Here is a 22,057-nt window from a genome sequence, read left to right on the forward strand (position 1 = left end):
CCTGGTTTTCTTTAAACCCTCGCTGGTGCTTTAGTCCCGGGCCGCGGCACACTGCGGTGGCCGCAGGGCCACGGTGGCCGCAGGGCGCCGCGGACCTGCGGGCACCGCAGGGCGCCGCCGCCGCCTGGCCGTGTTGAGTGGCACCGCCGCGAGCGCCGCCGCCCTCTCCCTCGGCTAGGGTTAGGGCACGGCCGCCGCGTTTTCACTGTGTTGAACGCGTTTTCTTTAAAAACAAAGAACATAGTTTTGTTAAATGCGTTTTGTATAACGTAGATTATTAAATCGTGTTTTTATTAATGTATTTTGTTGGTATTCAAAAAAAAAGCATATGGCTTAATATCATGTTAATGAATATTAGTTTAATGATTAGGTTTCCAATCTTTGATTAATGATTATTATATATAAGATTAATGGAAATTAAGTTGTGTATTTATACTCATCGATATTAATTCGAAATTTGTGCAAATACACTAATCATTAGTGAGATATATTTTATTGATAGAGATTAATAATTATATATTAACTAATAATTAACTGGGTTATTGTGCACTATTAGTCGTTAATTGTGTATATTTTATTTATCGTGGAATAATAAATATACTCTTTAATTAACAGTTCATTTTGGATTCTGCTATACGTGCGTAGGGAATTAAGATTTGGATTTTGGAAATGATTATCTCCATTTAGATTCTCTTTCTGCATTTATATATTTCCGTAATCCGTAAAATACATCTGGGCTTGAGAAATAATACGAAACTGTAGAGGTTGGTTTTAGCCCAGTATGTTAATGATGTTCTATTGGAGATTAAATACCTTGTTTAATTGATTAATGGTTGTTTGAATTTTATTAATATGGATTGGTTAAAAACTCATTATGGCTTAATTTGCCTGTTCGATGCTTTGAACCTTAGGAGTTAGAAAACCAAGAACCACTTATCCCTTGATGAGGTAGATAACTATAATCTGTTTTAGATCATGTAGAAAACTTGATCGATTTTAATGTTTAAATCATTTTGAGGAAATACTGTCTTTTCTGTTTATTGTCTTGCGAGTTTAATTACAGTATTCGCTTTAATTATGAAATGGCATGTTTTGCTTTGTTTAAAAGGACCCTGTCATATGGATGATTTGGTGTTCCTGTGTCAGTCCTCGATTCCGAGTTGACGATTGTATTGTGATGTTGTCATAGTTGGTTGTATTCCTTGAGTGAGTCGAATAATGATTCATGGTTAACCTTAGTTGTCAGGTCTCTAGTTAGAGTACCGTCAGCAAGTGATTACCCTTGAGTCGTGTTTGACTAGATGATTGTTTCTCTTCTTGAACTCCGTTCGTCTAACCATGTGTATTCCTTGGTTTTGAGTTCGTTTGAGTATAGTCTAGTGTCGTATGGGAAAGTGGCTTTCGATTGGGGGCCGCGCCCCAAAGTGGCTGCTGGATAACCCGTCGAAAGTGAGTCTAATAAGTGATAACCTAAGTAGATTAGAATGTAATTTATAAGTAAGATAATTGTGCCTCACACATGGGACGAGTGCTATCATAGACTCGACATGCTGTGAGAAGGCCTGAAATGGCAAACCATCTTCCTTGTCTTCACGAGAGGATGTGTGGGTCCACACGAGGCTTGGATGGGCCGGAAGTTCGGATTAGGTTGCCAGGGTTACCAGCGTATGGGCCGGGACCTATGAAGACTTGCCATGGTATCCATACCAGGTTGTGTGATGACACTTGTCCCTACGTTCGCTAGTGTGTTGTTGTTTGTCCTGTTAGGAGTACCCTTGTGAGTCGTCCTTTGTCTCTGCCTTGTGAGTGTCGGTTTCATGTTAGACCTTGGGTGGTGATGGCTCAGTTTTATGGATGCTCTCTTGGACCTTGTATTAGCTTTTTTTTATGTTCAGCTGGATCCTGTTCTTTGTAAGGATCGTTTATGTATTAATGGACCGATGTGGTCGTTTGTATATTGTTATATTTTGCCTTGATGGCTGGATTGTATGGTGTAACCTCTTGTACTCTTAACCTTATTATTTATCAGAGGGGGTCTTGCAGTTGAGCAGACCCGGAGATGTAGCCCTTTAGGGGTGAACTCCGAGATCATTATGGTGTTATGTGGTGTATTCTCTCATGTTTCCTTTATTCAGCTTATCATGTATGATTATCTTATGTTGAATGGTTAAGTGGATATTTGAAATTAACTTTAAATGCTTATATTCAGTTCTATCTTGAATGCCATGTTGATCGAATGCATAATTGGTTGAGATGCGATTTGTCGCTAATGCATGTGTGTAATCGTCCTTTAAATGCAATAAGTTGGAATATGGAATAATGCATCTTAGAGTAATGAATTATACTCAGTTGTTGTTAAGGAATTTAAATATGCTTGGAAAGATCTCTTATGTTATGATGAAATCCTAGTGTATTAGAATGTTAGATGTTAGATGTTTGGGTTGTAATTCTAAATGAAAAGATTGTATGAGTTAAATGAATTGTGAAATTTAAGTAATCTCGTTGGGAAACTCTTTAGGTGTTAGTTGAAGTCTTCCGCTATGTAGTCTGAATCCTTGTTATCTTGTTGCATCTTATGTGTTGTAACTTTAAAAAAAAATAAAAAAAAATTTTGCACTCTATTCTTGTTATTTTAGCTTATCCCTTCGGGGTTTCCTGGCGGGGCATTACACTAAGTGTCCTTCCAAAATGTTAGCACCACATAACACGGAGCCCATTAATAAAAAAAAACCTCTTTGCACCAATTTGTGGTGTTGTTTGACACTAACAAGGTGGCTAATTCAAGTGGGAGTTGACATTGGAAATACAACATTTGCCCAAAAAATTGAAAAAGACAGCATTACAAGGGTTCATGTACACTTCTTACTTATCCCAGTAAAGAGGTTGGCCCTTGTAGTAAACTCTCATTTGAGGAGAGCACTAGGATGGTCAGATTATACCAAGCGGCTATCATTGTACCATCCACAACTTCTACTAAGGTTTTGTAATGTCCCTACTATTTAGAGATCATTATCCTGCAAAACAGATTGTAAGAACATAACAAACATATATATATATAAGGAATCTAAATTGCAATTCTAACTTTAATGATTAATTAACATAATCATAATTTTTATCTAATAAAAAGGATACGAATACCATACAAGGTATGTCCTTAGGCGGCCGTGAAGCTCGCCTTCTTGGAGCCCCTTCGTTCCAAGATGTCCTTAGGCGGCCGTGAAGCTCGCCCGCTTGGAACCAAGCCCTCCAAGAAATCGAAGATGAGTTTGAATCCTGTCTTGGGTGTAACCTCTTACACCCAAGCCCTCCAAGGAAGACCCTTGTCAATTCCTTGCCTTGGGTGATGCCTTCATCACCCAAGTCCTCAAAGGGGATCGGCCCGACCTTTGAGTCCTGTCTTGGGTATAAACTCTTACACCCAAGCCAGCCAAGGAAGACCCTTGCCTTTCCTTGTCTCGAATGATGCCTCCATCATCCAAGTCCTCGAGGGAATTGACTAGATCCTTCTCTTCTTGGTTGAGTTTTAGTCAACCAAGCCATACATTTGCATAATATTTTCAGTTTATAAACTATCCCTCGTGTTAACATGAATTCTCAATGTATTCTTTAATTAACATATATATCAATATGATTTTCCATCTTTTACATATGCATTACATTTCTTAAGATACCTTGTATTCATAATCCTTCTTAATATGCAAACTTATGTATACAACATTTAACAAGATTATATCTTTTCCTATTTTTAACGACTAGTGAATATTATACATTAAGATGTGTATAAATATTCACTAGACTACCATTAATATCACCTATCAATGAACCTTACCCTTTACCCATTACCCATTATTAACTAATATTAATTAATATTAATGAACTTTTATTATTAACACCACCTATTAATATTAATAATAATGATCTTCCATATACTATACCTATTATTTAATATAAGGAGGAATTATGTTCCTTACCTCACAGTTTGCTCACCTTTACCCTCTCCCTGCAGACTGCGGAGGAAAGGGAAGAGGAGCGGACTGCAGGGAGAGGGTAAAGGTGAGCAGACTGCGAGGTAAGGAAGAGAATTCCTCCCTATATTAAATAATAGGTATAGTATATGGAAGATCATTATTATTAATATTAATAGGTGGTGTTATTAATAAAAGTTCATTAATATTAATTAATATTAGTTAATAATGGGTAATGGGTAAAGGGTAAGGTTCATTGATAGGTGATATTAATGGTAGTCTAGTGAATATTTATACACATCTTAATGTATAATATTCACTAGTCGTTAAAAATAGGAAAAGATATAATCTTGTTAAATGTTGTATACATAAGTTTGCATATTAAGAAGGATTATGAATACAAGGTATCTTAAGAAATGTAATGCATATGTAAAAGATGGAAAATCATATTGATATATATGTTAATTAAATAATACATTGAAAATTCATGTTAACACGAGGGATAGTTTATAAACTGAAAATATTATGCAAATGTATGGCTTGGTTGACTAAAACTCAATACAAGGTATCTTAAGAAATGTAATGCATATGTAAAAGATGGAAAATCATATTGATATATATGTTAATTAAAGAATACATTGAGAATTCATGTTAACACGAGGGATAGTTTATAAACTGAAAATATTATGCAAATGTATGGCTTGGTTGACTAAAACTCAACCAAGAAGAGAAGGATCTGGTCAATTCCCTTGAGGACTTGGATGATGGAGGCATCATTCGAGACAAGGAAAGGCAAGGGTCTTCCTTGGCTGGCTTGGGTGTAAGAGTTTATACCCAAGACAGGACTCAAAGGTCAGGCCGATCCCCTCTGAGGACTTGGGTGATGAAGGCATCACCCAAGGCAAGGAATTGACAAGGGTCTTCCTTGGAGGGCTTGGGTATAAGAGGTTACACCCAAGACAGGATTCGAACTCATCTTCGATTTCCTGGAGGGCTTCGGGTTCCAAGAGGGCGAGCTTCACGGCCGCCTAAGGACATCTTGGAACCAAGGGGTTCCAAGAAGGCGAGCTTCACGACCGCCTAAGGACATACCTTGTATGGTATTCATATCCTTTTTATTAGATAAAAATTATGATTATGTTAATTAAGCATTAAAATTATAATTGCAATTTAGATTCCTTATATATATATATATATATATATATATATATATGTTATGTTCTTACAATCTGTTTTGCAGGATAATGATCTCTAAAGTGTAGGGACATTACAGGTTTCTACATAAGGATCTAGATCACCTATACTTCCACTATATTAGGTGAGTAAAGTGAAATCGAGGAGGAAACAAAGAGCCATACATTCAACGCCAACAAAACCTATAAAGATTTGTTCAATGTGTAGGCTAAAGATTAGGCAAAAGAAGCCATCAGAAAGACTATTTTAGTATTTTTGCCGATGGTATACTTTTCTATATAGTTATTGTCGAGAGATTATGAAGAAGGTAGACAAATATGGTGTTAATTGTCATGTCCCTGCTATGGTATCAAACCTAACATCCAATAAGTCTAAACCCTAGGCGTTCAAAGAAAAAAGGACAAAAATAATATTAATATTTTCCTAACAATGGCTGACCCAAATTAGGGGCCGACCTAGAACTATTTGCATTTAATATTTGCGATAGGATGAGGAAGGCGACTAAGGCAAAGGGAAGTTAGGGCCAACCCAGAGCATATTACAAAGCAGCGCACCCTTTGTGATGGTATCAAAACAAATAAATAATTATTATTATATTAATGCTGGCCAACCTAATCAAAGAGAGATGACCATTGGATGAAGAGACCTATTGGAGGTGCATAAGGAGAAGATTAACAAGGATCATTTCATCATCATTTCAAGGGAATATCATTCTGATTTTTAAGGCAGATTAGAGCAGAGATTAAGAGCAAATTTTAGGAGGATATGTGACGACTTTATAAGCAGAAATCAGATACATATTTGGAGCAGTCCTGTGGCAGAATTTTGTGAAGATGTCTTTCAGATTTGAGAACAATCAATTGGAAAATCTGATTTGATAAAAGGAGCAGAATAGACTGAGTTTGTCACACAGTAAGATACACCAGTCCATCCCAAAAACAGAAGCATCGAATAAGAGCAGATCTGATATAAGGGCAAAAACTAGGGCATTTACAAAAAGGGGACATTACATTAATCTATTGACGAATAAAATGAAAGCTGCATGGATACCACATCGCTACAACATAATCTGGATGAGTAGATGGACATTAGACAATGCCCACTTATAAACATATAAGTACATGTAAAGAAGAAAACATCTTTCACAGGGTGATTGATTACTCTGAAAAATGTAAGAACATTAAGTTTATGTTTCATATCCTAAAAGATGTCATTGATGAGGTCGTTCCTCAAAGCATGTACCTTACAAATGGAGCATATGCCCGTGTGCAAGGCAGCAAGCAAATTAGTTCAGTCCACCTATACACACATCTACTAAGTTTGTTGCTATACACAATTTCTTGTGTCTCATTGATCACAAGACACCCAAGTACCAGCAAATCTCAACAACACAGTGGGATGTAGAGTCTGACAAGCTGCAACAGGTTAATGAAGAGCAAGATGTGCAGTCAAGATTGGTTGAGTTCACAGTGTAGGATAGAGTTCAGTCCAGCAGTTGACTATACTTGTGATTCTCAGCTCATTTTTACTTTCAAAGTGACTTTCATTAATATAAATTAAAAATAAAATTGAAAAATCAAAATCATATTATCATTTATGTTATAAGGATTATCAAATGGATTATTAGATCCCTTTTCACTTGCTTCTTTTTAATTTTTAGCTGTCCCCGCACTTCCAAAAGTCTTGGACAAAAAATGCTGTCCCTAAAACCCAATTCTCTGAAGTCCCCCATCCCGGAAAATAAGAGAAAAACTACTAACATCTCATAAAAAGGAAACAATTTAAAAAGCAATTCCAAAGACTCCTCAACAAACAACAGATGAAGAATAATCCAATAAAATAGGAGTCTGATATGATAGGTAACCCACCTGTGGATAGAGAACACAATGTTGTGAGCAATCCGACAAGTACTAGAGGATTTGCAACAAGCACTTATTATTGATTTGCTGTCATTATACTATCAACAGACATAAAGAACACACAAGCTAAATGGCCCTTTAGAATGACTGGCATTGAGCACTCCTTTCTGTTAATGCATGATAGCCTCGGTAAGATAAATGATTGAATGAGAGATAAATGAAGTCTCTCATTCAAACATTTATTATTGTGAGGGGGCACGATCAAGTGATGTCTTGATCGGCCATGTCCAAAAGACATGGCCGGTCAAGGCATCGCTTGACCGTACCCAACCCACTACATATACCAAATGAAATGTGTGAGAATGGACATTGAAATAAAAATGCTCCTCCTCTCCTGCAACATAAAAGAAGACAATCAGATTTATACAACAATTCAGTGATAGATAATACATAGAAGAAGATAAATTTTAATTCTGATCCACAAAATTAACATGGTATCAGAGCCAGGTTTCCTTCTATAAAGCCTAACCGCCTGAAGGAAGATCCAATTAAGATCAAATTGATATCTCCTTGAAAGTCTCGAATATGGCCACATTGCAAGAACTTGTCCTCTCAAACTTAAACTACAAGCGTCCCTTGCTGAAGTCAGAAATTCAGACGTATGTTCAGAAAAATATGTTCTCTAGAAGAAACTCAAGATACCTTGTGATTGAGAGGGAGCTTACTAATCAAGATTGAGCACTTCTGAGGTAAAAATTGTAAATATTGATTATTATTATTAATACTAATAATTATTTTATGGGCCCTGTGTAAATCATAAGGAAGTGACGACTTCCAAATGATTTCCACTTGTATTTTTGAGGTTATTGGAAGGTGACGATCTTACAATAACTCAAGATTGTGGATAGAATCACCGACTGAGGAAATCCATGTAAAAGCTTGTGGATAGAATCGCTGACAAAGGCAATCCACACAAGAGCTTGTGGATAGAATCGCCGACTGAGACAATCCACGTAAGAGCTCGTGGATAGAATCGCTGACTGAGGCAATCCACGTAAGAGCTCATGGATAGAATCGCCGACTGAGGCAATCCACGTGAGAGCTCATGGATAGAATCACCGACTGAGGCAACCCACACAAGAGCTTGTGGATAGAATCGCCGACTAAGGCAATTCACACAAGTGCTTACGGATAGAATCGCCGACAGAGGCAATCCACAAAAGAGTTTGTGAATAGAATCGCCGACAGAGGCAATTCACATCTTGAAACTATGGTCCCAAGATAAGCATCATACGATTTATGAATATTGCTTCCAATAACTTTTACATTTATCTTACCTAGCTAAGAGGGAGTGTTAATGCATGATAGCCTCGGTAAGATAAATGATTGAATGAGAGATAAATGAAGTCTCTCATTCAAACATTTATTATCGTGAGGGGGCACGATCAAGTGATGTCTTGATCGGCCATGTCCAAAAGACATGGCCGGTCAAGGCATCGCTTGACCGTACCCAACCCACTACATATACCAAATGAAATGTGTGAGAATGGACATTGAAATAAAAATGTTCCTCCTCTCCTGCAACATCAAAGAAGACAATCAGATTTATACAACAATTCAGTGATAGATAATACATAGAAGAAGATAAATTTTAATTCTGATCCACAAAATTAACACTTTCCATCCTTAAAGCTGCCTATGTTTATGCCTATGAAGAACTAATTAAGAGAATAGGAAAAATTCATTGATGCACTATTGGTTAAAATAGTCATACATTGCTAGCCATTTGCTATTGCAGACCTTTATAAAGTGAAAAAAATTAACAAATCGATTCAAATCCTTCCACTCCCCACAAATAGAGGTTGTTGAACACTTGTGAATGGCCTGGTCACTCAATATTGGCAGCTAATGAGTACTAAGCCCTGGATGCAAAGCTCATCTAGATGGTCATAAGCTATTACGCGTATTTAACAATTCAAAGGCTCTAGTGCCAAATTGATCAAGATTCCATGGCAATCTGAGGAACAAGTATATACCAAGGAGGCTCATTGTTATGAGAATGCATTCTCCAATTAAGAATTACAGGTTACAGAGGTAAGCAGAGAAACTGATAAAGCATGCACCCACTCAAAAAATTCAGAGAGCATACAAAAGAAAGTACCAAAAAATTATTGAAGTTAACTCTCTTAAAAGAATGTTAGAACCTCTGGATTGGGAGATGTCTGATGTCAATATATTGTTAGGTCCCAGAGACAACTGAGAGAGGGGGGGGGCGGTGAATCAATTGTCTAATAAATTTACACCAAAAACAATTTAACCAACTTAATGCTTAATACCGGTAAACCAGTTAAGTATGTCGGTAGATAGTTATAACAGTTAATTGCTATACCGGTAAGGATTAGTGCATGAAACATAAACACAAAGTCATCCACGGTGGGAAACCTTACCCTGTAAGGGGAAAAACCACGGTGGGAAACCTTACCCACAATCAGATGATACTACTGCAGATAGTAAGTGTACATAAATGGGGTCTGCACATGCAGAAAGGCCAACAGCCTAGAGCTCACTGCTCAATCACAAAATGGGAGTCACACTGACTACAGTTGGATGGTTAAATCCAATAAGAATGTACTGCATAAAATAGCATCTCCATATGCTGGATTCAGTATCGGTGTAATGATGATATGCTTCCACAAAAACCCTCCTTCAATCTTCAAATGATGTTTGCGTGTATAGCTCTGCTTAATCTCGCATATACCTTCACACAATCCTTTTTTGCATTCCACACTTGATCTTACAAATAAGATCTTACATTTATACCATAACCTAAGACCAATTTTAGTAGGTCAGCTCTACAAGATATTACAATAAAAACATTTTACAAACAATATAATATCCGATGCAATAACCGATTGAACATGTCAGCTTAATGCATTTACAACAATAATTAATCATCTCTATAGCGTGCCATGTTGATCTGGAAAAGATAAACCTGTCGATGTAACCCTAGACCTATTTGCCGGTAACAGCAAATATGCAATTATGAATATACCAATGAACAAAACTCCAGGACAAGATGTCCAGACGATGTCTTCGACATTACAAAGTGTTTTCCATGCCATTCCAAGTGTTGGTGATCATTATATCTTGCCGGTGTACCATATATCAGAACTGTGCAATAGTTACTTGCTTGCTGGTGAATGTTGTTGGATCTCCAAAGTGCTAGTGTTTTAGTAGGTGTTGACATCAATGACAAAACCATACCAAAATACCAACATATATTGCTTATAATACTCTCTAAAGCTTTCATTGAGATAAATATTATAATAAGTTGATAGAACCAATCTATCCAAATACAAGGCATAAGCCAGTCAAAAAACTGGATATAATGATACATCCCGACTGTTTTAAATCCATTTTCTGAATGTGTACAAACACATTAACAAATTTAGTGGCTAACAGAACCTGTCACCACTGAGTAACTCCCTGCATGATAACCAGCATCTTCTTCTTAGAAATGAACGTATGTTTATCAGGCATTCAAGTTTCAACAACTTGTTCTCAAATGAGATTGTACATTTTTCATGAACAAGAACTACAACTAATTCAATCCTGAAAGCATCATTCCCAACAATGAAGGTTTCAAAGATTTGGAGTACCCAATACACAAGCAGAAAGAAGGGAAGCTTTTAAGCATTCAAAGGCTTCTTGGGGGCAGTCAGAGTCAACATACAACAATGAATGAAAGGGCAACAGAAAAGAAGTTACATATAAATCTGAGATAGAAACCTACCAAACCCAGAAATCATGTGTATTTTTAGGGTCACAAAGACAGCATCTTCATGCATCACTTTGAAACCATAAGGTATATCTAGAAAATATGTTAAGTCATTCTGTTAAAAACTTAAATAGTAAACAAAATATTTACCTCAGGATAGTATTATTTGTTCCAAGTAAAAATAAAAAATTTCAGCCTAAACCTTATTTCCACATGTCCAATACAAGTATTAATTCACATATAGTAAATGCTTATTTGACTGATAGAATACATCTCGATAATAATAAAAAGAGAAAACATGACAAAGACATGTTGGAAGCTTTCTTCAAATTCACATATGCCCTGCTTGGTGAAAAACATATGTTCCTTATGTGTGGGGAAAATGCTCTACAAATGGACCAAATGCTTTGATAAGTCTTGGTAGAAATAGGAATACCATCAAAAACAAGTAGTAGGCAGATATAAGGGTTCTTACCAAAGACCTTATTCATCAAGACTTACAAAGACTATTTGTCAAGGTTTGATACATTGCAGGAATATTAAAGAGAATAAAAGGCATAACTTTCAATTGGTAATAAACTTTTATCTGTTGGGATAACTTTCTTCTTTTAATATGTAACAACAGTCACAAAGGTAAGCTTTTCAAAAAAATATAGCTTTGCTAAGCTTCTGTATATAATCATTAATGCTGAACATAGGAAAATTGTTTGTGTTACGCTCTTCAACCATACGCTAAGTTTTTTCTTATTGAAAATTGTAATATCTATGTGATAATTCAAATTACCACTTAAGTTTTTCTTGATGAAAAACTTAAAATTTAGTGGTTAGGGATATAATAATAGTCAATAAATATTCTCATCAAGAATAGAACTTCATACAGAATAATGCAACTCTAAAGACAGTAAAAATAAAATGGAGCATTTTACTTCAAATATATCTAAGCTAAGTCACAGGGTTCGCCGATTTTTTTGTTTGAGGTTCGAAATTCGGCGAACTCATTAAAACGGTATTAAATTCGTCAAAGTTCGCCACTAATTCGCATGACAAAATGTGCTCGCAGTGCCGCCATTGGACTCTTCTGCCGCCATTGAAGCTCACAGGTAGGCCGTGAAACCCTTTTTTTTTAATTTGCTTATGTATTTTTTATTTGTTTTTCTATTTTATGATTTCTTTTTTCAAATTTATTTTAATATCGTTTTTAAATGTGGATGTTTTTCATTTTTACTATTTTTTATTTCGTTTTGTAAAATAAAAATAAAAATTAATATGATTTGAATTTTGAAATATATTTATTTTATATATTCAGTTTTTTTATCTGTCAAATAAAATAGTGTTTTATTTTTATATTATATTTTTTTTTTAAATATCTTTTTAATTGTCAAATACTTTACTGTTTTCTTATTTTGTAAAATAAAAATAAAAATTAATATATTTTTGTTTTATGTTTTAAAAGATATATTATTATAACATATCTTTTAAAACATAAAACATAAATATATTAATTTTTATTTATGTATACATTCAACTTTTTTATCTGTCAAATAAAGTAAACTAAAGTTTTTTATTTTTACTTTTTTAAATTGTGTTTTGTAAATAATAATATAATTTCGTTCTATGTTTTACAAGATATATATATATTTAGTGTTATGTTTATGTTTATTGAAAGAATATTCATTTTCTTTTTAAGAGTCAAAAGTAAAAAAATCATATATTTTGTTTTGTTGTTTTTTAAATAGAATGTAGTTAACAATTTCAATACTAAATATTGTTTTGTTTTTTTGAAATATCCAGATTGTACCAAAATGCCTCCTACAAAATCAGATTCTATAGTATGGAAATATGTGACACATGATGGTAATGAACTCTTTTGTAAGGAATGTAAGAAACCTTTCAAAGGAAGTTTAACAAGGGCAAGAGACCACTTACTTGGAATCAATGGGGGTGCAGGAGGAGGTGTTACTGCAAGTCCAAAAGTGACTGCAGAAATGACAGCTGCTTTAGAAAGAGAACAATCCTCTTCGATTGCAGGAATGATCAAGAATACACAAAAAAAACAAAGAATTCAAGAGGATGTGTCCAGGTTCACATCTATCTCTTCCTCTTCCAGTTTACCCAAGGCCACAGGTGCATCAAAAGGAAGTGGAACACTAAAAAGCTTTTGGAAACCGGTAGAGAAACAACAAGTGGATGATGCATTGACTGATTTGTTTTATACAAGTGCTATTCCATTCAATGTGGCAAGAAATCCTCATTTCCGTAACGCAATTCAGAAAGTTGCAGAGTTTGGCAAAAGAGTACACACCTCCAACTTCAAAGGCTTTCAGAACAACTCTTTTAGAGAGGTCAAAAGATAGAGTGACAGAAAAATTAGCTGAGGTCAAAGCTTCTTGGAAAGTAACAGGTTGCACCATATTGAGTGATGGGTGGTCAGATATATGTCAAAGGCCATTGATTAATGTTTTAGTAGCTTGCCCTAAAGGTGTTGTCTTCTTGAAAGTGATTGACACCATGAACCAGAAGAAAACTTCAGAATATATTTTTCAGATACTAGATGAAGCCATTCTTGAAGTAGGGGTGGAAAATGGGGTTCAAGTGGTTACAGCGAATTGTGTGGGTGCTGGGAAGCTGATTGTAGAGAAGTACCCACAGATATATTGGAGCCCATGTGTAGCCCATTGTCTAGATTTGTTGCTTCATGACTTGGCAAAATTCCCATGGATACATGAAGCAATCCATAGAGAGAGAGCAGTGGCAAATTTCATTAGAAATCACCGTCTCACATTGAGTCTATACAGGCAACATGCATCTAGGGAGTTGTTGAGGCCTTGTGAGACAAGGTTTGCTTCATTTTATATCACTTTGAAAAGAGTGATTGAAGAGAAAGCAGCTTTGAGATTGGTTGTTTGTTCCAATGAGTGGGAAAGTTCAGCACTTTCTAAAAGTGCTAAGGGGAAGAACATAGAGCAAATCATTTTGAGCAGCAACTTTTGGAAAAGTGGAGCAAAAGTTTTGAATATATGTGGACCAATTGTTGATGTTCTTCGTATGGTGGATGGTGACACTCCTTGCCTTGGCATGCTTTATGAAAGCATGGACCGTTGTAAGGAATCTATTCAGCGAGAACTAAATAATGTAGAAGCAGAGTACATGGAGATTTGGGAGATAGTTGATTCCAAATGGAAGATGATGCACACACCTTTGCATGCAGCAGCATGCTATTTGGAGCCTAAGTTATTTCATATTGATAGACAAGCTAATCCTGAAATCATGTCAGGGTTTTATGAAGCCATTAGCAGGTTTGAACAAGATGGAACAATTGCAGGTCTAATTAGAGACCAAAGTTGGAAATACAAGAGAGCAGAAGGGTTGTTTGGAGTAGAAGCAGCCCGAGATGATATGACACGAGATGAGGTACCTGGCTATAGATGGTGGATGAGCTATGGAGCACAAAATCCTAAACTACAACACTTTGCCATTCGAATATTGAGTCAGGGAGCGAGCTCATCCGCTTGTGAGAGGAACTGGAGTTGCTTTGACCACATCCATTCCAAAAAGAGGAACAAGTTGCTGTCCAGAAAGTTGGGAGATCTTGTCTACATTCGGAGCAATTGAAAATTGTTCATGAATAGATCAGCAAATGACTCCACATCTTCTTCACAACAACGAATTTCGGAAGACATGGTAACTGGAGTTGTAGATGAGCCTGAGGATGACTTTGTGGATGATGAATTGGACAGTCATACTGATGATGATGATGATGCTACAGCAGCAACTCAGCCATGTGCTCTTGATGACCTAGAGCTTTTTTGAAGCTCTATAGTCTTGAATTTTGATTATACCTTTTTGACTAAAAACATCTTCGCAGTCTTGATGACTTGTAGCTTTTTTGAAGTTCTAAAGTCTCGACATTTGATTGTATCTTTTTGATTAAAAAAAACTTGACAATCATGATATCACATGTTTCCTATGGTTTATATTAAGAATGTTGCATCTTTCTATAATGATTTTGAATCTATTCTGCAATCTTAAGTATATTGATAATTTGTTGGATATATTACTAATTTTTTTTTAAAAAATTATATAAGGCGAATTTGATGCCGAATTTTTTTTTCGAACTTTTTGCCCTTGCCGAACTTCATCCGAACTCCATAGCTGCCGAACTCGAACTCAAACTCGAACCTTGTGACTTAGTATCTAAGCATCACTACTTGTGCAAACATGATTGAAATCTCACACTCATCCAAGCTATTTATATGAATGTCAATGCTAAATAGACAAATACTCATCGTTTGAAAAAAATTGCCTACTAAACTTTTTACCAAGTACGAGTTGAATTTAACCTTGGAGATGTGTACACCAAGGTTGCGGTGAACCCCAGAGCATTCGATGCAGAGCAAAATACCCAGATTCAGCGAGGCCCAATCTGGTTCAGAAGAACCACAATCTGCACATACATCATTTCCAGGAACTTTCCTTAACAATTCAAGAGGACTTTCCTGCTTTCCATGTGTCCTGCACCCATGCAAACCTCTACCAGAATGATCACAAAAACCTGCAGCAGAACACCTTTGCAATCCATTTTCATCAGGTATGGTATGGTCAAAATCAGAAGAGCTGCACAAGGAGCTACTCTCGCTTGCAGTGCGATGATGCCCACTGCTCATTGGACTAAAGTGAAGCCTCTGAGATCCAATAGAAACTAATATGTTAGAAAAAAAAAAAAATTTAAATTCCCTAATTTTAAATTCAAGGCATTAAACGAAGAATATAATTGTGAAACTTAACATGTAATTGTTCAAGAATGTACTGCATCTGTTGCATAGAACAAATAGTCCTAACCTGATCTGGTAACTGAGAACTCAAAAGTGAAGCAATTACTCCTGTTATTTTTTCAATCCAGTCCATACGATCCATTGTATTCTCTGCCTGCATTTGGCAAAACACAATCCAAACTCACAATGAGAGACATGAAAAATGTATCTAACTGTTGTTTGTGGGGTTTCAATTCAAAGATAGTTTTAACAGCATATATCAAACAACACACCTGGAGAGTGTATTTCTTTCTCGGAGAAACTATCGTGAAACAAAACCGCAGATCAGTTTGTTCTGCATCCACCTTAATAGTTGAAGTAAGTAGATTAACAGTATGGTGTGCAACAGACCTCTCATCTTGTGATGGTCCATGGTGATGAGAGTAAAGCAACCGACCGAATAAACCAGATACGTGATCAGTTGCATGATGACCTTTCTTAAGAGAATGCTGGCAGGCATTACCCTGCAAAACAGATCCATTAACCAAAATTTGAAAAATGAAAAACATATAAATTTCCTTACCTCAAAATTTGGGGAATGATAAACATATAAATGTCCTCAACCCAAAATGTATGAATCAAATACCAAAAATGCAGTGGCCTTAATTGTCTTACCGTTTGCTTGCTCCAGTGTTGTTTGCGGTAATAGTACAACATTCCACGGCTATCGAGAACAAAGAATCTTCTCTTCCAGTCACCCCTTAAATTTGAAGAACGCTTGGAAAGGTAACCTTGCCTAATTGTTTGGACCTGAAATACATGGCAAAGACTAGTAATCATCAGTTTCAAAATGCATTTCAAAAATATCCTATCTGACAACACTCAGTTATGTTGTAATAGTGCTCTTAGTCTATTCTAAGTCACAAAATCAAATATTCTTATGTTATCGTAACCTACAATATAAAATGCCAGAAGCTCCTGAAAAAAATTAAATCAAATGGAAGGCAAGAGTTAAGATTAAAGTAAAAACATGATAATAAGTTACCTTTCCCTTTGCAGTTGATTGCATTGCAGCTTCAATCATCTTGTGTGAGCTTCTTCCAACAGCCTGTATACCATCCCCTGTTGGAGAATTATCTGTGTCACTGAAAGAACATCGACTTTCACGATCTATTTGCCTCTTAAATTCCTGCATTCGCTCTGCAAGAGCTGCTTGCTCATAATTTGTCCTGTCTCTTGATTGTTGTGCATATGCCAATACCTGATAAAAATAATCAAGTAGAATTTTCAAAATTTCTAATGGTATTATCAAAAAGTCAGATGCTAGACATCACATATAATAAAAGTTAAATAAAAGCGGCAAGAGGTGAGCAGCAAGATCAAAAAAAGGTAAGCAAACAACAAAAAAAATGAGCAGAGATATAATTACAGGCTTATGCAAGCAGCAGTTGAAGAGACATATAGTAAAAAGTTTAGATGCTATATAAAAGAATAGGAGTGCAAATGCTTGTGTAATACAACAAAAGGGTCGAAAAAGGAAGGAGGCTAAATATACACTCTGTAAGCATCAGTCCAGTTGATACCAATTACAAAGATGTCCATCAGGCACTTCAAATTATTATGTTTGTAATATGAGTTCCTTGGGAAACATCAAAGAAGCATTCCAAGAAAGGAAACTTATATTTCTAATACACCAAGGTTGAAAAGATAGATGTTTACAATCTGCTACTCCATTTGTTCAAAATAAATTCATAAACGTTCATATTTCTCTTGAAATAATACTTGAAGAAACAAAAACTCCTAGTCAGAATAGAATGTTAGATTAGATTTCAGAGAACAAGTAATGGAAGGGCAACCTGGTGAATATATGGCTCCATCTGGTGCAGCAACTCATAACCCTGATAATGTGCCAGGATCAAAACACACAGCATCAACTTAAAAGAACAAACCATATACAGGAAACAATATTCTCCTGCTGCAAACCTCACTTGTGCAGAACTTTATACAAGTAAATCTCTCAGTTTTCAGAGGAAGCATATACCTGCTTAAAATAACGCAGATGAGCATCCATTGTTCCACTAACTGCCTCCAAGAATTCAAACTTTTTCTTGGCCTCAATATTTGAAAGAGTGCTCACCTGAATCACATAAGATACAATCAATATTTTGTAGATGCTAATAAAACATTTCACTCCACAGCAAGAATAGACATAATCACATGAATAATCCTATGTGAAAAAATAACAGATTGTTGCCCGTTTTGGAAAATTACAAGATAAGTGAATATATTCATACATACTAGGTTGAAGCGAGCTTGCTCAAATGCTGACCTTGCATGGCGTAGTTCCTGCAGTGAGCGTTACAAAATTTCAGCTCTTATGCATGCGGAAAACTACTGATCATAATAAGTTGCTTGATTAATCATAGCTATAAAGAATGTGAGAATTGCATACAGTTGTTGCCAATTATCAATAATAGACACGTGCATGTCATAGAGAGCTCATAATCTATGAGTCTGGAGTAGAATGATCTAGATTCCAGTTTCAATTGTATCTGTGTCTGTGTCTGTGTGCATATGTGTGTGTGAGTGAATGTGTGTGTTTGTCTGTGTTTGTCTGTCTGTGTGCTTGTATTCATTTCTCTCCATTTTAGTCTACATTCTAAGCTCAGCATTTATTCTATAACACTTGTCTAACACTTAGCATCATTGTTGGTTTCAAAGTTCAAAGCACAAAATCTGATCTTCATTAGTGACAAAAACAATGGTGAGTTTCAAGGAAATAAAATGAAAGAATTTAATAACATCCATGAGAACATGTAATTTGTGGGACCAAGAGCAGCAGCAAACGAGCACTGTGCCAAAACAACCACAAGACAAAGGGCTGCCATAAAAGCACAATGAAATTTTCAAACCCTTCTTAATATCAAATCTTCTACTGTGGATCTGGATCAAAATGTTTACTGTTTTTCCTAGCCTCCTCTCCTTAAATAAAGCAGTTAGGTTGCCCACATACAGGTTGTCTTCGTAATTGATCTAGATGTAATTGTAAGTTGTGCACTCCATGTAGTGTCATTCTATCCCCACCACCCACCAGTTGCTAAATAAGCATGTCCTCATTTCCCACTCTTCCTTAGATATTGTCCATCTAACAATCTCACAGAAGAGATGATGCAATCCAGTCCTCAACTAGGCAATTAATATCTTCACTTCCACTTAAATTTTAGCCCCTATGCATGCTTTTTTATCAGATTCCCTCTCTAACATGGTATGCTTTCTTCTAACCCATTTGCTTTGTCCACACAATGGTTCTAAATCTTTCACTTACATACTTTCTTATTTACTCCTTACTGTTTGGGCACTCTTCTAAGTTAATGTCCAATTTACCCATCCATTTATTGTTCGTTTTCATCAACATGTTCTCTTTTGGATAACTTAACATCCATGCCATCACCAAATCTCCTGATGGGAACAGACATCTTTTAGCCAAAAACATCTCATACAATTTGAATTATTGATTTTGAGGATGCTTGTGATAAAATGCTTTTGGATTCTTTCTATCTACTTCCATTGGTTAACTGATATACTGCTGCCCCAAACTTCACATCTGTAAAGGACTATGGTTGAAAAGAGCAAGCCAAAAAGGAATTTCTTGGTGTTCTAGTCACATAAGTCAGTGCTCTTGCATATATTTTGTAGACACTATAAAGCTTCACACTCCCTGTATTCTTTATGTCCTCCATGTCTCCCAACTGAGCCCATTGAGGAAATAGAGTCCAAGATACTTGAATTCTTCCACTATTTCCAATGAATGACCTTTGAAAAGGAGGCTAACTTGTTTATTTTTTCTTCTTAATGAAAAGATCACGACTTTGGTTTTGTTGGTGTTCACTTGCATCCCAACATCCTCACAAACAAGTTCCTAATGCCCATAAATGTTTCTCTCAAACTATGAGCTGTTTTTGCAACTAGGATGAGATCATCTACATATAGAGTAGCTTTCCTACATATCCAGCAAGCTAAAACCTCCTCCCCCCTCTCCATCAGCTTTTTTAAACTACTCTTCCAGTTTATCAATGTAATACCAAAACAAAATGGGAGTGAGCCAGCAACCTTGCTTAGGGCCAATGTCACTTCTGAAGCCTAATGCCTAGTATTTCTTTCCAGTAGTACAGGAGCTGAATAAGGATGCGAATAGATTAAAGGAGTGAATTGATCTTGAAATAATAACAAATTTGATGAGAATTGGTACTCAAAGAGGCAAAACCTCTTTGGAGTGAAAGGGAGGCAAATATGTATACCTCTTACAGCTTAAAAATCAATCACCCAAGTATTTGAGTCTTTGAATAGTGAAAGTGAAGATACTCTTCGGGCAAATGTGCTAACAAACTCAGGCAAGTGTTTCCATGCCTTCCATAACCTAGTGCATCCCTTTTCTTCAGAAAATTCCATTTGACTTTGCACAAATGTGATACAAATTGACAACCTGATTCACTAAGCTTATGGCTCCAGTAGTGTAGTAGACATTATTGATGCATATAGAGTCAATTGTTAGAAGGATGCCTATGGAACCAATTGATTAGAAGCCATTGTGATTAACAATACACATTTTGAAGCTAGGAACCCATAGCCCCCAAAACTACAATAGTCCAGCAAGACAATGTCTTGTAGAGGGAATAGGATTACATTTCTTTCCACCACAAGTAGCAATCAGATTCAAAGGCTGCAATTATAGTTATTTATAGAGTATCACGTCCACTGTCTCCATGTGAGATAAACTTCAAAGAAAATTCCAGATCAACATTAGAGCAAGAAGTAATATACTTTACAAAAAAATGGTGAGTAAAAATAAAATAGTTCACCGCTACTGATGACAAAAATCTAAAAATAGTAATGGAACAGAAAACCAAAAGTAATTGGCACAATAAAAGGTTATGCTGCTCTTGTTTTTAAAAGCTTTCTATGCTTAGAGATTACAACAATTATTATAAGAGTTAGTGTTTCAAGATCGCCAAAGAAGACTGTTTCCCCCCCTCCGTAAATCTAAACTCAAATTGTATCAAATTTTGGGATTTAAAATTCTTCGCCTTTGGCTAAAGAACTGGAGTCTTTTATTTTGCACCATATCAGAAAAGAGCCCACAGTAGGAAACATTCCGCGGGCACACACACACACAATGCATGTGTGTATAACATGAATAGAATCATTAGACTACTATATCATATATGTGTATATATTATGCATGGATTTAACAGAACAACATATGCATTTAACATGGCATATGCTTTTGTGTGTTTGGGAAATTATATTGGCACACACCAATACATCAAATAGATATAATTACGAAGTTAAAAGACATTTTTCCAAATAAAAATTTTGACTGTTCATTAATTATGCTTGTATGCTAATGGAGCCATCTCATTCTAATTAATACATTTTTCTATCATTTGTTCTGTATGATTTATTCTTGCCTGTATTAATTTAACTTGTATAAACCTGCAATATCGCGTAGCTGACTGCTTAAGCGCAGTGGTGATTATTTACCTCTTCAGATTCTGCAACAATATCCATTTTTGTACTTTTGCTCAAGGAAAGGTACTTCTCACGAGCCTGAACAAAAAAATACCCTTAATATTTTGACACAAAAATAGCTTGTAAAGTAGAAATAACATTACTGAGCTGAAATAGCATTTAAACTACTATTTAAATTATTAATATTTAAATCACTATCAAACACAAGCTCTTAAGTACATTATAATGGTTCTATCATGCATGTTCCAAAATACCTTTCAGAAATTCATATGCCTCTCCATATGATTAACTTATACACCTTTCAGAAATTCATATGCCTCTCCAAAACACAAACTCTTAAGTAAATTATAATGGTTCTATCGTGCATGTTCCAAAATACCTTTCCAAAATTCATATGCCTCTCCAGAGGATTAACTTAGATTTTGACTTTTAAACTAGCGTACATTTCAATCAATGTCATCAAGACCCATTGGAACATTATTAAACATCAGAAATACCAGCGAACTGCTTGTGGCCTAACATGAATATGTTTAATAAACAAAATAATTGAAGCCATTCTGTGTAACAGAATATATTCTCTTATTCAAATATTAGTACAATAATCTTATAATATAAAAGCAAAATTAGATTACTATATTTCATTTCTAATTTGATGCTGAATAGAGATTCAAAATAGAGCACCAGGCTATAACCTAGAAACCTTTCTTACTCCCTTTTCTGCTATCTTATAAAAGCTAAACCTGAAGATCCATCTACTGCAGATAAGAACCAAGAAAAACAATAATATAAGGTACCTGATCATAATGAAGACTAGCTTTGTCAAAGCGCTTCCGAATCTCCTGCATTGCAATTATCCTGGCTTTGTGAAGAACTTCTCCATTCATTCTTCTTTTACAAATTAGAATAATCAAAATAAAACTATAAAAAATATAAACAAAGATGATATTAAAAATAAAGTCAAAATAGTTGCATCTTGAATGA

At 35.6% G+C, this 22,057-nt stretch overlaps 1 protein-coding gene across 2 annotated transcripts in view; it reads right to left on the reverse strand.

Moving 5' to 3' along the window:
• LOC131077072 (ADP-ribosylation factor GTPase-activating protein AGD3) overlaps positions 1-22,057 on the reverse strand; it is a 62,837-nt gene that overhangs the window by 14,509 nt on the left and 26,271 nt on the right. For both annotated transcript variants that reach the window (XM_058014485.2, XM_058014484.2), the window contains 10 exons: positions 21,871-21,915; positions 21,089-21,154; positions 17,846-17,893; positions 17,589-17,684; positions 17,404-17,445; positions 16,593-16,808; positions 16,223-16,357; positions 15,841-16,071; positions 15,636-15,722; positions 15,137-15,478 (listed from right to left, as the gene is read on the reverse strand). In XM_058014485.2, coding sequence (XP_057870468.2) covers positions 15,137-15,478; positions 15,636-15,722; positions 15,841-16,071; positions 16,223-16,357; positions 16,593-16,808; positions 17,404-17,445; positions 17,589-17,684; positions 17,846-17,893; positions 21,089-21,154; positions 21,871-21,915 — 1,308 coding nt within the window. The remainder of the gene's footprint in view (positions 1-15,136; positions 15,479-15,635; positions 15,723-15,840; positions 16,072-16,222; positions 16,358-16,592; positions 16,809-17,403; positions 17,446-17,588; positions 17,685-17,845; positions 17,894-21,088; positions 21,155-21,870; positions 21,916-22,057) is intronic.

Source organism: Cryptomeria japonica, chromosome 9, assembly GCF_030272615.1.
Source record: "Cryptomeria japonica chromosome 9, Sugi_1.0, whole genome shotgun sequence".
NCBI lineage: Eukaryota > Viridiplantae > Streptophyta > Pinopsida > Cupressales > Cupressaceae > Cryptomeria > Cryptomeria japonica.